This window comes from Leopardus geoffroyi, chromosome C3 (assembly GCF_018350155.1).
Source record: "Leopardus geoffroyi isolate Oge1 chromosome C3, O.geoffroyi_Oge1_pat1.0, whole genome shotgun sequence".
NCBI classification, from domain to species: domain Eukaryota; kingdom Metazoa; phylum Chordata; class Mammalia; order Carnivora; family Felidae; genus Leopardus; species Leopardus geoffroyi.
The window spans coordinates 150450373-150466107 of NC_059338.1; the positions used below are offsets into that span (position 1 = coordinate 150450373).

Consider the following 15735-nt stretch of genomic DNA (forward strand, 5'->3'; position numbering starts at 1 on the left):
ATATCAGCAGAATAAAAAAAAAGATTAAAAATATAATCTTTCAATGGGTATAAAAAATATTTGTGACAATTCAACATCAAGTTATGTTAAAAAGGAAAAGAAAAATCCTCAGTAACCTAGGAATAAAAGAGCACTTCTTGAACCAAAATAAAAGGTATAAGTGAGCATATATATGAATGTCATGCTTCACAGTAAGAGACTGGACATTTCTCCTAATATCTTGAGCAAAAGAGAGATATCTGCCCTCAAGACTTTGACCAACATTTTACTGGAAGTCCTGGCCATTGAAATAGGCAAGAAAAAGCAATTTTAAAAATACAGATCGTAAAGAAAGAAGGAGAATTCAATATTTGCAGATAACATAACTGTATAAGGTGAGCGCCTATAAGAACAGACAGAAAGTCCTACCTGAACTAATAAGAAAATTAAGCCTATGATGCAGAATATATAAATGTATATCTATGTGTTAGCAACAATATATGGGCACTAAAATTTTTTTAAATGCCATTTATGGTAGAATAAGAAATGCTTAGAAATCAGTTTAATGAAAGATATGTAAGATTTTCCCACTGAAAATACTAAAATGTTGCTGAGAAAAATGAAAACATAAATAAATAGAAAGTTATATCATGTTCATGGGCTTACAGATTTCAAGTTGTTAATATGTCAATTCTACAAATTATCTATAAATCCGGCTTCATCCCATGGAGAATTGTAACTGGATTTTAGAGAAATTGACATGCTATTTCTAAAATATATGCAGCAATGCAAAGGGTATAGAATAGCTAAATAATCATGAACAATTGCAAAATTGGAGAACCTGTCCTAGGGGATTAACACGGCAGCTAAGGTGGAAAGATGAACACAAAAATTAATGGAAATAAGAAAGTAATTTCTTGATTCTAAATTCCTAGCTCAGACACAAGATAGTAATTGGTATAAGATGGACTCTAAACCTCAACGTAAAGGCCAGTGTCATAAAGCTCCAGGAAAATGTCGGGGAGTCTCTTTGCAACCTTGGGGTAAGCAAGTATTTCTTAGAGAAGATACGGAAAACAATAACCATATGCAGTAAGAGCAGCCACAGAATGGTAAATTGGAGTTTGTCAAAATGGAAAACTTCTGCAAACCTAAGACACCTTTAGGGAAAACATAGTTATCATAGACTGAGAGAAAAGTGTTGTAATACATGAGCTGAGAAAGATTATGTACAGAATATTTTCTTAAACTCCTGTACTACAATAATATAAAGATATACCAATAGTGAGATGGGCAAAATTTGAGCACGCACATTACAAACTAAGATATGCAGATCTCCAGTAATATATGCAAATGGTACATGATAAGGAGCTAATCATAATTAGTCTTCAGGGAAATGCAAAGTACTAGTATAATAAGACACCGCTCTACACTCAATAGAATAGCTAAAAAAAATCTTTGACCATCAAATATTGAATTAAATGTAGAGAAGTCAGAACTCTCATACATAGCTGGAGTAGAGACAAAGAGGTTTTTCAATAAACGTTCTCTGTAGAAATACTTTTTGGCAGTTAACAAGTTAATTACACATCTACCTGGTGACTGAGCAACCCCACTCCTAAGTACTTATGGTAGTGAACATAAATTGGAAGATTTCCAAAGCCTCATACGAGAATGTTCATAGTAGCTTTATTTATAATGGCAAAGTACAGGAAGCAAGGTCCCTTATCTATCAATCAGAGAATGATTAGCAAACTTTATTCTATTTATCTAATGGAATATTCACAGCGATGTGAATGAACAAATGACTGAAATTTAAAACACACGTGATTTTTCATAGTGAAAGAAATTAGACATAAAAGAGTAAATCCAGTATGCTTGTGTTCTAAAAAAGTTCTACAAGAAAGAAAAGGAATATATAATGATAAGAAATTAAATTAATTGTTGTTTCTTGGGTGTGTGGGGTGTTATTTATTGGGAAGGGCCATGGAGGAACCCTTCTGTGATTTGAAGGCATGTAGATTAAGCAATCCAATTGTGCATTTAAGATCTTTGTATTTCATTGCATGCAAATTATGCCTCAGTTAAAAGATATATTCTTCCTTGATTTTTAACAAAAATGCTTGACAATGTTTTATTTCTTAATGTACAAATTGATACAGACGTTTTGAAGTTAACTCTTATGAAAATTATTCCATTACTACCTAGACTGGTGCTTCCTTCCATGACAAGTGTAAATGTTTGTTTACCAAGTCCAGGAGCCACATAGGATTATATCATTTTCTAGTTAGAGAAAGTATATTCATCAGATATTATGAATGAAATGTAATAGAGATATACGATGTACATAATAGGATACTATTAAAATATTTATTTTTACAATAAATAATGTGTCTCCAGTTATACGCTAGAAAATAACTGTAAATGTGCTGAATACATTCTGAAACAGAACTAACATCTGTGCGAATGCAAGCTGGTGCAGCCACTCTGGAAAGCAGTATGGAGGTTCCTCAAAAAACTAAAAATAGAACTACCCTAGACCCAGCAATTTCACTACTAGACATTTGTCCACGGGATACAGGCGTGCTGTTTTGAAGGGACACGTGCACCCCATGTTTATAGCAGCACTATCAACAATAGCCAAAGGATGGAAAGAGCCCAAATGTCCATCGATGGATGAATGGATAAAGAAGATGTGGTGTATACATACAAAGGAGTATTACTCGGCAATCAAAAAGAATGAAATCTTGCCATTTGCAACTACGTGGATGGAACTGGAGGGTATGATGCTAAGTGAAATTAGTCAGAGAAAGACAGCAATCATATGACCTCACTCATATGAGGTCTTTAAGAGACAAAACAGATGAACGTAAGGGAAGGGGAGCAAAAATAATACAAAAACAGGGAGGGGGACAAAACAGAAGAGACTCACAAATATGGAGAATAAACGGAGGGTTACGGGAGGGATTGTGGGAGGGGGGATGGGCTAAATGGGGAAGGGGCATCAAGGAATCTACTCCTGAAATCATTGTTGCACTATATGCTAATTAACTTGGATATAAATTACAAGATAAAAAATAAAACAAGTTAAAAAAAAACAAACTAGCATCTGTCCCCTTTGCATAAGCATTCATAAAATGCTGTGTGATATAAAAAATATTTGTATTCAGGCAGAAATCCCAACTTTAAAACGAAATTATCAATTACTGTCAGGAAATAACGGTTTCAAAAATAAATATGATGATGCGAGCATTTTACCTATTCTTCATAAATGCTTACATGCGCAGTCTTCGTTCAGTGGGAGTTTGAGGAAAGCGGGCGCTCTTTTTAAAAATGACACTGTCAGGTTCACTTCTTCTCCAGCGTTCCGAAGAACCTGAACCTGAAACAAAAAAGGAGTGAAAATGATACCATCGTCAGTATGTTCACGAAATATCTTATGCGATAGCAAAGACCTTGAAATGATTGGGTGTCTTTTAGCCTCTCTTTTTTGCCCTAGAGGTGAGAAACATTTTATTAAAATAGGGAATGAATTACATAACATTGTAGGAATACAGCCATCACCTCCTTTCTCTTCCCACCGTTTGGTGGTCCCCTGTTCGCTCACAATGTCATCATCTTCCGTTCATATTCATAGATATCTCTTACGTGTACGGTCTCTATTAGGCAATATGAGAGATTATGACTTCTATAGGAAGGTACGGTGCTCGAGCCTCTATGCCATTAATTTAATAAATATTTATTGAACCTCTATTACGCACCCCCTTGGACATATAAAAATAAATGGCCCTGAAGATGTTGATGAAAGAGCTAATTCAAATTAAATAAAATTGCCCCGATTCACTCAAGCACTTTTGCAAAAACAACAACAACAAAACAAACAAGCAAACAAAAACACACAAGAAACACATAGGTATTCCTTTCCTGTCATATCACCGCATATGTTATGCTTCCTTTCCCTGCAAACTTGGAATAATGATGAAGACTGTTATCCTCAACTCTCAACATGTTTCACATTGTAGACCAATGGGTTTACTTCTATCACTTACAGTAATGGCAATTTCTTAAAAAATTATATCAAGATACATGTGAGAAATAGCTAAAGAAGTACAAGAAGCTGAGGAGTTATTTAGAGCAAAGGTACCTAGAAAACATATAAATATATCTTAATTTAAAAAGCTCACATCGACTGAGAGGGGAATTGCAAACAATTAGTGAAGAGACGGCTAATGAACCTGGGAACACAGCTTGTTATTAAACATCCAGAAAAAACGCTCAACCTCCAGTCATGAGAGAATTGGCTATCAAAATGATTTAGAATGACTTCTGGTCCGGAAATGAGGGTATGGGTTCAGCTCCCTTTGCTCCCCACTCAGGGACTATAAACACTCAAAAACTTGCAAGAGACAACTGAAATGCAAGGTGACCTCTGAAAGATCAAGGAAAAAAAGAACTCAGTAGGGATCCCAGGATGGTAGCAACAGCAAAGAGGACACCAACCAGCCAGCGGAGGAACTTCAACCCACTGCTGGATAAAGCATCCCTTTGTCCACTTAGTGGCACCAGGGGGGCCCAGGCTGAGAGAGCTCCTTCCACTTCCTCAAATGGCATCAGCAGGGAACAGTGAGAAATCAATCAGACCCAAGACGCCAGACAGACTCTAAGAAGTATATTGTCAATGGAACCACAGCCTACAAAACTAGGCTAGGACCTTTGTGGTAGAGTGAATTCCTGCTAAAAAGAAAAAAAAATCTTATATAAGAGCCACAGTCTCAACATAACAAGCAGAGTGGCCAGGATATAATAAAATAGCATGTCCCTCAAAGACCCAGGAAAATCACAATTTAAATGAGTAAAGAGAGCTAACTCCAACTAGATGAATTACATCCTGGAATTATCTGACAAGGACTTTAAAGCCACCTTAATAAAAATATGTCAACAAGAAATGACAAATTCTCTTGAATCAAATGAAAAATTACAAACTCTCAGCAAAGAAATACAAATTATGAAAATAAAAGGAAAATTGTAGAACTAAAAAATGTGCTAACCTAAATTTAAAAAAAAAAGAACCTTCCTGAGGACTCTAGGTGGCTCAGACAGTTAAGTGGCCGAGTTTGGCTCAGGTCTTGATCTCACAGTTCCTGAGACCGAGCTCCGTGTCAAGCCCTGTACTGACAGTGCAGGGCCTGCTTGGAATTCTCTGCCTCCCTCTCTCTCTGCCCCTCTCCTTCTCACACTCTCTGTCTCTCACACACACACTCTCTCCCTCTCAAAAATAAATAAACATTAAAAAAATAATAACAAAATTGGCTCAGCAATACAGTGACGATGACATGAGAGAATCAGTAACTTGATGACAGAACAGTAAAGTTTGCCCACTCTGAGCAATAGACAAGATAAAGTCACACTCAGAAAAAAGTACTGTATTTCATCACATTGAAAGTAGGAAAAAAGCTTAAAAATGAAGAAAATTAGATAATCATTTGTATAGATGCAAAGAAGCATTAGAAAATACAGTTGATAGAGACTCAAAAACCTGAGTATACAAAAGAGTATCTTCATATTATAAAGAAGATATAATTTTTTTTAGAAACATCATAGTTAACTTCGATTTATTGAGACATTTCTCTCTGAGATCAGAAATGAGACAAAAATATCCACTATCTTCATTTTTCCTCAATCTTTCTTCAGGTCTTCTCACAGTAAGGCAAGAAAAGAGCTAATAAAATGCATGAGAATTGAAAGAAGAAATGAAAGTTTTATTGTTCAGAGAGAAGATAATTTCTTTACTTATATTTTGAGAGAGTGTGTGTATATGCACAAGTGGGGGAGGGGCAGAGAGAGAGGGAAGGACAGAATCTGAGCTGACCGTGGGCGTAAACTCATGATGTGAGCTGAAGTCAGACACTTAGCCCACTGAACCACTCAGACACCCCAACATAATTTTGAACATAGAAAATCCTTGGGAATCTATAGACGTTATTGCATGAGATATTAGCAGGTGAGTTACTAAGGGAGTTTAGCATGGAACAGTATAGACACAAAGCAATACCTTGCTAGAAAGAAAACCACAAGCCCCAAATGTAGTCACATTTGTTAGGCCTTCACCAAACCAGGGCCTAAAACCTAATCTAATTTCACTTGCAACCTCTCCCAGAAATGTAGTGAGGAATTTTCTGGTCAGGACTAAGGAGGTAATCTTCCTGTCTTCCTCCCTTCCTCCCTTCTTTCCTTCTTTCTTCCTTCCTTCCTTCCTTCCTCCCTCCCTCTCTTTCTTTCTTTCTTTCTTTCTTTCTTTCTTTCTTTCTTTCTCCTTTCTTTCCTTCTTTCCTTCTTTCTTTTTTCTTTCTTTCTTCCTCCTTTCTTTCCTTCTTTTCTTCTTTCTTTCTTTCTTTCTTTCTTTCTTCTTTCCTCCTTTCTTTCCTTCTTTCTTTCTTTCTTTCTTTCTTTCTTTCTTTCTTCCTCCTTTCTTTCCTTCTTTCCTTCTTTCTTTTTTCTTTCTTTCTTTCTTTCTTTCTTTCTTCCTCCTTTCTTTCCTTCTTTCCTTCTTTCTTTCTTTCTTTCTTTCTTTCTTCTTTCCTCCTTTCTTTCCTTCTTTTTTTCCTTCTTTCTTTCTTTCTTTCTTTCTTCTTTCTTCCTCCTTTCTTTCCTTCTTTCCTTCTTTCTTTTTTGTTTCTTTCTTTCTTCCTCCTTTCTTTCCTTCTTTCCTTCTTTCTTTTTTGTTTGTTTGTTTGTTTCTTTCTTTCTTTCTTTCTTTCTTCCTCCTTTCTTTCCTTCTTTCCTTCTTTCTTTTTTGTTTCTTTCTTTCTTTCTTTCTTCCTCCTTTCTTTCCTTCTTTTCTTCTTTCTTTTTTCTTTCTTTCTTCCTCCTTTCTTTCCTTCTTTTCTTCTTTCTTTCTTTCTTTCTTTCTTTCTTTCTTTCTTTCTTTCTTCTCTAGTTGTCCCTCCCCATATCTGCCTATAATAAAAATCCTTCCATCTTATACAGAACCTTAGAGCTTCTTTCTACTTGCTGGATGGAATGCTGCCTGATTCATAAATGGCTTAACAAAGTGAATTAGATTTTAAAATTTACTTGGTTACATTTTATTTTTGTAACAGCACAAAGGTCACCTGGTTTGATTGAATGTCAACAAACATAACATTATTTTTTTTAAATAATGGAACTCTATGTTATGTCATGGATCACTGGACATAATACTGCAAAGATATCAATTCTCTCCTACTTTTCTGTAGATGTAAGACAACCCCATTCAAGGTCCCAATGTTTGTGGGATTTTTTTTTACTCCATTTTGGCTTAGTGGGGACTTACGAGCTTGGCTTACGTTTTGCATTGACACATAACACTGATATAATCATTATTATATCATTGTAGTAGGAGTTTGTGAGTCAGTGAAATATATGGGATGGTGGAATGCAACAGGTCAATCCTTATATTCCATAGTAAGTGTACAACAAATAATATCTACTGCTAAATAACAAAATAACCATATGAGCATCTTAAGCGTAAATATGAGAATAAACATGTATAAGTTAAATATGGTTGCCTCAGCAATCGGCAATGGGCAAGCTACTTTACATGTGTACTTCAATCTTGAAGTTTTTATTCAAATGTAATTGCGAAAAATCAGAACAAATAATTTTCAATTGTAAAATCTCACCCTAGAGAGATAATTTAGTTTTGTCTTTAAGAAAAGATCAAATATGGCTATCTTTCAGCAATCACAAGTTCAAGTCCTTGACACAGACACATTTCTTAATAAATGCAAGAATATTCACTTTTTCAGTGAACAGGATTGAGATAATGTGTTTAAATTTTTCTCAGCTTTGCAAATATGCTTTGAATGCATATTTAATCAGCCTGGTACTGTCGGGTTGGAAAATATAGGTTATACATCATGAGTAATGATGGATGTCATCTGGCTGCAAAATCAGAAATCTGCACCAATAAATCCAGCTGTCTTTTTCATTTTCATTCACATTTTATGATGCAAATCAAATGTGCATTTTGATCAGATCATGTATCAGCGTGACTATTCTATCATGTCGCCTTGGGTATGTACATGAGGAAAGGGCAAGAGATTGGTAAAGGATGGTAATCAATAGGAACAAAAGTGGGGCAGGTATTAAAATAGATATTTACAGGTTTATTCTATTAAACGATGACAAACCTAACAACTCAGTTTATGAAGTAAATGTTTTTGAGTTCCACTCACCTGTTAGAATGGAAACTTCATAAAATCATTTGTCTTCTTCACCCTTTCCTCCTTCCCCTTAGAGGATATTCTATCTAATATGAGATTTTCAAGAGGAATTTATCTATCTGCCACAGCTTTGGTATATGAAGTTAATTTTGCCCATAGCTGGGAAATGGTTTGTAGTTTTTGTTTTTGTTTTTGTTTTAATTTTTTTTAATGTTTATTTATTTTTGAGACAGAGAGAGACACAGCATGAGCAGGGAAGGGGCAGAGAGAGAGGGAGACATGGAATGTGAAGCAGGCTCCAGGCTCTGAGCCGTCAGCACAGAGCCCGACGCGGGGCTCGAACTCACGAACTGTGAGATCGTGACCTGAGCCGAAGCCAGACGCTTAACCGACTGAGCCACCCAGGCGCCCCTGTATTTTTTGTTTTTTAAAGACGATTTTTATAGAGGAGTTTAAGGTTTACAGCCAGATTGTAGGGAAAGCCCAGGGAGTTCCCGTATTCTTCCTGCCTCCACACATGCACAGACTTCCCCATCATCAACATCCTCCACCAGAAGGGTACATTTGTTACAAATAATGAACTGACATTGACACACCATGATCACAAGGCACCCCAAGTCTATTGTTTACCTTAGGGTTCACTCTTGGTATTGTACATTCTATGGGTTTGGACAAATATATAATGACATGTATTCACCATTATTGTATAACGTAAGTATTTTAACTGCCCTAAAAATTCTCTGTGCTCTGCCTATTCATCCCTGTCCCCTACCCCAACCTTGGGGATTAATTTTAATCGATGAAAAGAGGGACTTCTGCTTTGCCTGGGCGTACTTTAAGCACACACCAGGAAACACACACACAGACGCATACACACACACACACACACACACACACACACACACATCTTCAGTGGCAACAAAGGCAGTTAGACAGTCTGTGAGGGTCACAAGCACTACCCTCGCGTGATGTCAGAACAAGCAAGTAAGATTTCCATCTCCAGACTGTAACTTAAGTACTGCTGTTCACTGATGACAGTGATGGAAAACAGTTACCTAGAATTTCACATTAACATTTGACTCATCTCTCTTGACATATTGTTAAGTGCAGTAAATCATTTTCCTAAAGCCCTGACTCTTGGCTGAAAAGGAAATTAAATGTGACTTTGAGGAATGATTTCAAATACGTTGCTTCACAGACAAAACGACTAGGCTAACACTAGATACAACCACATGCTTTTCTGCTCATGTTAGGAAAATAATTACATGTCAACACGGAATAAACAAATCACTTTTGTATTATGTATACTATTACGTAATCACTTTTTGTTTATGTTAATTGTGGGGGAAAAAAACTCGACTTACTACGTGTATTATGGGGTAAGAGTTTGAGAGGAAATTGTAATTGAACGGCTTTCCTGAATGGGGTCAGAGGGTCCTCTGGCCCTGTGCACCTGCCTTCACGTTCAGGTTTCAAAGGAATCTGCAGAATAACAGTTGACCCAGCAGACGGCCGTCTCTGAGGTGTGAGTGCAGGTGAATACATTAACACCCACAGATTACACCTGGGCTCACAGTGGCTGCCAGGTGGCAGGGCAGAAGATTGAGCCTTCTGAAGGGAGAACCATTTGGCCAAGGAAGGAGTCTACAGTGGTCACGAGAACTGGTGCTATTGGGTTGCTAGGAAATCAAGTGTAGCAGCGGAGATTATCCAACTGGAAAATGAGGTATGGAACTGTATTCGGGAAGATCACATCACATCACCACCGGAAGTAGGGGGTGAACCAACTATGAGAAACCGACTATGATTTAGAATCTGGAAGAAGCACTGCAGAAGAAGAAAGGGATTTGGGCTGATTTTAAAATAGCATCTTTCGGGGGGCGCTTGGGTGGCGCAGTCGGTTAAGCGTCCGACTTCGCCCAGGTCACGATCTCGCAGTCCGTGAGTTCGAGCCCCGCGTCGGGCTCTGGGCTGATGGCTCAGAGCCTGGAGCCTGTTTCCGATTCTGTGTCTCCCTCTCTCTCTGCCCCTCCCCCGTTCATGCTCTGTCTCTCTCTGTCCCAAAAATAAATAAACGTTGAAAAAAAAAATTAAAAAAAAAAATAGCATCTTTCACATTGAATTGGTGTGATCAGGGGGATAGAGAACGGTGCTGGAAGGCCAAGAGTAGATGGGATAGGGCTCAGCATTTATCACGGACAAAGCAGTTCAAGAAAGGCAATGTGACCCTCTTGAGAGCGCATTCACTCATTTCTTCATCTTGTCTGCATGTTAATTTGTGAAAACAGTCCATATATGTAAAGGGATACAACAGGAGGCTTCCTACAGTCATTTCTAGTCTAAATTTATGTTGCTTTAAAATGAAAAGTCACATGGGGCGCCTGGGTGGCGCAGTCGGTTAAGCGTCTGACTTCAGCCAGGTCACGATCTCGCGGTCCGTGAGTTCGAGCCCCGCGTCAGGCACTGGGTTGATGGCTCAGAGCCTGGAGCCTGTTTCTGATTCTGTGTCTCCCTCTCTCTCTGCCCCTCCCCCGTTCATGCTCTGTCTCTCTCTGTCCCAAAAATAAATAAACGTTGAAAAAAAAATTTAAAAAAAAAAAATAAATAAAATGAAAAGTCACAGCAAAAATGTATATCCGGTTATATGTTTAAAAAAGAACGACTGAAATTTTAATATTTCCGAATTCATAGAGTTTCTGCCTCAAGTAGTGTTGAAGTATGCAGTAATTTTTGGATTCTGGTAAATATTACAATCAAGAATAAAATTTGAATGAATAAGAAATTTCAGCTCTAAAAATAATCAGGATATAATAATAATATCAATGAATTTTAATATGCAAGAAAACCATTTACTTTAGTGAGGCAAAATGTTGAAACATTTGAGCAAATTTTCCTGGATTATTTAAAGCTATGACTAAAAATAATTCCATCACTTTCAAAGACTCCATTGAAACGAGATTCTATGTAGTAAAAGTGGGTGAAAAGTCAAATGCTAGATGAATGGAACTTCAGTGTAACAAGCAGAATACATTGTTAACTAGTTCACATGGCTGTAGAAATGCTATTACAGCATTTGTTTTAATTCCAAGATGATTTCCTCAATAATTCAAGCAATATTTTACTTTGTCTTCTTATTGTTATATGGCCAATTGACTAGTTTATGTTCTATTAAGAAGGCTTAATTAAATTTTAAAACTCCTAAAAGCTTTACTTCACAAACGGCATCAGGGACAGATGGGTTCAAAACTAAGTTTTATTTAATTCTTAAAGAAGAAATTATTCCAGCATGAAATTATTCCAGCCTCTTCGTGTTACAAAATCAAACTAAAATGAAAACAAATAATAAAAGCTGACATAAATCATATGAAGAAACCAAAGACCACTGTTAATATAAAGATAGATGTAATAATTTAAATACACTATTCACTTATAGAATCCTACAAGTGACAAATGAAATTATACTATGACCAAATAGGCTGTATTTCAAAATAGCAAACCTGGATAAATACCAAGAAGTTATTATTAATGTAATTAATTTCATCAAGGTAAATATACATAACCTATTAATAGTATCAATAATAGATAGGTTGGGGGGGGCAGATTTTGTCCTCTCCATTAGAGTCTGAAAGGACATTTGGTCAAATCGAGCTGTAATTTCTAATAAAAACTCTAAGAAAAACAGGAATAGGAGAAAATCTCACGATGTTTCCCGAATATCCCTGGCTGTTGCCTGAGCCTACCACGGTCTCTCTCTACATATGCCCATGGCTCTCATCCTGACTTCCTCTGCTTGTACCTCAAAAATCATCCCAGGAAGTCCTATCTTCATCCATCTATTTAAAGTTACAGCTCTCCACACACGTCTGCCCTCATTTCCCTGTTCTACCCGTCATTTTTCATACCTATTAGCACATTCCTACCTACCCCATAGTGTGCTGACATATTATGTCTAACGTTCTTCTATCCATGCACCATGAAAATGTGTGCACGCAAGGACAGCAGGCTGTATCTTTTCGCAGGTATGTTCAAAGAGTCGGGCATGGCATAGCACCTATGTCATAAAAAGTCTTCATTAGGTAGTTTTGGGTGATTAAGCTATTAAGTTTTATTAAAAATCATTTTATTTATTTTTTTTTCAACGTTTATTTATTTTTGGGACAGAGAGAGACAGAGCATGAACGGGGGAGGGGCAGAGAGAGAGGGAGACACAGAATCGGAAACAGGCTCCAGGCTCTGAGCCGTCAGCCCAGAGCCCGACGCGGGGCTCGAACTCCCGGACCGCGAGAGCGTGACCTGGCTGAAGTCGGACGCCCAACCGACGGCGCCACCCAGGCGCCCCAAAAATCATTTTAAAAAGCAAAAAAAAATTTTTTTCCCACATGTTGAAGCAGCGAGACCATGTCAATTAAAATCAGGTACTAGATAAAGATGTTCACTGTCCCCAGTATTTTTCAAAAAAATATTTTATGAGTTCTACAAACATAGTGAGATAAAAAAATAAAATTTTATAAATATTAAGAAAATAAAATCAACCCATTATTAAAAATATAATTGTGCACGTAAAGAATTCTCCACAAAACACTAATTGGAATTTGAAAGAAAAGGTGTTAAGATCGCTTCATTGAAGATCACTGCGATGTACAACACCTTTTTCTTAGCAACACACATCGGGGGAAAATAGTAAAGATCTGGAGGGAAAAACCTATAAAATCCTTAGATGTTTGGAGCAGCTGGGTGACTCAGTTGGTTGAGCTTCGGGCTTTGGCTCAGGTCATGATCTCGTGGTTCCTGAGTTCAAGCCCTGCGTTGGGGTCACTAATTGTCAGCCTGTCAGGGAGGAGCACGCTTCAGATCCTCTGTCCCCTCTCTCTGCCCCTCCCCCTCCTGCTCTCTCTCTCTCTCTCTCTCTCTCTCTCTCTCTCGCAAAAAACAAATAAAACATAAAAAAACAAAATCCTTAGATTTTTCAAAGCATATATTGCTTTCAAGTAATTTGTATCTTTTATTGAAGGATAGATACCAAACTCTAAAGCCTTGTAAGGATATGCCACATACTTGGTGAAATTTTCTAGGAGAACAAATTAAGTCCAAAGAAAGTATTAAAATAGCCTCCAGAATATCCAAAAATGCTAAGAAGAGCAGCACTAGGGCTTGGGAGGAGCTGAGTGAGTCATGTCTGAATATGTTTGTCATTTAATCCAATCAGCATGTTATTGATATGTAAATAAATTAGTAGAAATGGATAAAAACTACAAAGTAGATCTCGATGTACTTGAACTTTTAATACACGATAGAGATGTTTTTCTTTTAATCAAGTGTTTAAAAGACTGGTTATAATAAATGGTACAAACATATCTGGCTATCCTTTTAGAAGAAAATAAAATAGGATACAATTTTAAGCAATATACTAGCAACAAGTCTTAATGAATTAAAGATTTAAATGTAAATACTCTGTCCAAAATAACGTAAGACCCTATATGTGGGATTCCATGTAAAACCTAGGGGTGAGAAGAACATATTAAACCGAACAACAACCCAGCACCTAGGAGAGGCAGTTGTGTCTCTAAAGCTATATACAGATAGATATCAATGTATCTAAATGTACATTTTGCCACACTTTTGCCTGTTCTTTGAATTCAGCTGAATTAGTCACTTTTTTTCAAATAGAGAGGAAGGGAGCTGCTTTTTATTTTGTTTTTCTGCTTGCTTGTTTGTTTTGGTTGCAATTTGATTAGTAACTCCTAGACAGGGCCACTGCTCCTTTGACCCTTGACACTGTTCTGAATGATCTCGAAAGGAAGGTTCCAAGATTTACTTATTTGCTAAGACCCACCAATAGGGAAGTGCAGATTTCAAATTCATCATTTCACTCTTGTGCTGGACAAAAGCACAGGGAATAACGGGCTTGAATATCGCAGCTCATTAGATATAGAAACGACACTAGACGCACGGGCTAAAAGCTGCCTGCGTGACAGCTGGGGGGCCACCCACCCTGTCCTAACCACCACTGTCACTCTTAATTAACTGATGCATACATGGATGGTTCTTTACATACTACACTTTCAGAGATGATGGTGCAGCCTAACGCAACACTTAAAATATCCCGGCAATAATTCAATATGACAATATTGTCTCTACTGAATATTGGGCTACATTATCTGACTAATAAATTATTGGATTTGTTCACTGGTTTCCACTAAGTCTTTTTTTTTTTTTAATTTTTTTTTAACATTCATTTATTTTTGGGACAGAGAAAGACAGAGCATGAACGGGGGAGGGGCAGAGAGAGAGAGGGAGACACAGAATCTGAAGCAGGCTCCAGACTCTGAGCCATCAGCCCAGAGCCCGACGCGGGGCTCGAACTCACGGACCGCGACATCGTGACCTGAGCTGCAGTCGGACGCTCCACCGACTGAGCCACCCAGGCGCCCCGAAAGTCCAGAGTGTTTAAAACAAAGTTTCATGCAGATGTCAATATTGCATAATCATATTGGATTGCAATATCCAGCGCGCACACTTATTCCAAGTTCATATTAAAACCACAGGTCCATGAATGTTTAGTTTGTAAACAGTGTTCCAGATTTAAGTCGAATGCCTGAAGGAAGAAAGAAATCATAACGCTTTCCCTCATTTTTATAGAATCCTGCATAAGATTATCTCACACCAAATGAATTGTTGAAATCGGAAAAACAAAGCTAAATGTTATCACACCCACATTAGATTTGCAGCTGCAGGATACAGTTGCTAAATACTTGTTTGTGCATATTATCGTAACACGTTTGCACAACATAGAACTAAGAAGCAAATATTTTACCACTGCTTGTACTGCTCCCTGCCGCACCCTGTCATCTCAGCCTATTGCGTGAGCCATTTAAATATGCCATTCTAAATTTTAAACGCCATCCCCCTGTGACGCACGCTGGGTACAGTACAAACACTCTGATACCATTAGCAACATTGTTGGGGCCACCCGAGTACGCGGTGCTGCACTCCCTTGGTAACTGAAGTTTGCACAGGGAGAAACACAGCCGTGCTGCTATGGGAAGCCGGTGGGTTTCTTCGGGTGTCCGGTAATTTGAAATATTTGCGAATAGATGTTGTATGTCTCAAATATGATATGTGCAAAAGTAGGGGAACTAATTTGCATTATATGTTGCTAAGGACGTGAAGAAAAAAATACATCTGTTCTTTTGCTTAATGATTACTTCAAATTTCAGCCTTCGGAGAACTCCCTCATGCACAAAAATGTTGGAGATACTACAGTCGTAAGAGCCCTTACGATATTTAGCAAACTGTGCAGGCTGCGTGCGCTTTATGAGACGCAGGTACTTGGAAGCCATGCATGTTACTTACGTGGATATTACTGACAGGATAGAAGAATGACCCTTAGCAAAATTATAAACTGACCTCCTTTCTATTTTGTCACCTCGAACTTCTCTCTAGTCCACTTTTCTACTTGGAACCCTGCTTCTTTTCCAACAGAGTCCCTAAGGCCACTCCTGCCACCTGGTACCTGAATGACAAAAACAAGGAAACAACTCTGGGAAAATCT

At 37.6% G+C, this 15735-nt stretch overlaps 1 protein-coding gene across 5 annotated transcripts in view; it reads right to left on the reverse strand.

Annotated features, from left to right (window-relative positions):
* Positions 1 to 15735, reverse strand: part of SNTG1 (syntrophin gamma 1) — an 897410-nt gene that overhangs the window by 217535 nt on the left and 664140 nt on the right. For all 5 annotated transcript variants that reach the window (XM_045455364.1, XM_045455360.1, XM_045455361.1 and 2 more), the window contains one exon: positions 3259 to 3361. In XM_045455364.1, the coding sequence (XP_045311320.1) occupies positions 3259 to 3361 (103 nt within the window). The remainder of the gene's footprint in view (positions 1 to 3258; positions 3362 to 15735) is intronic.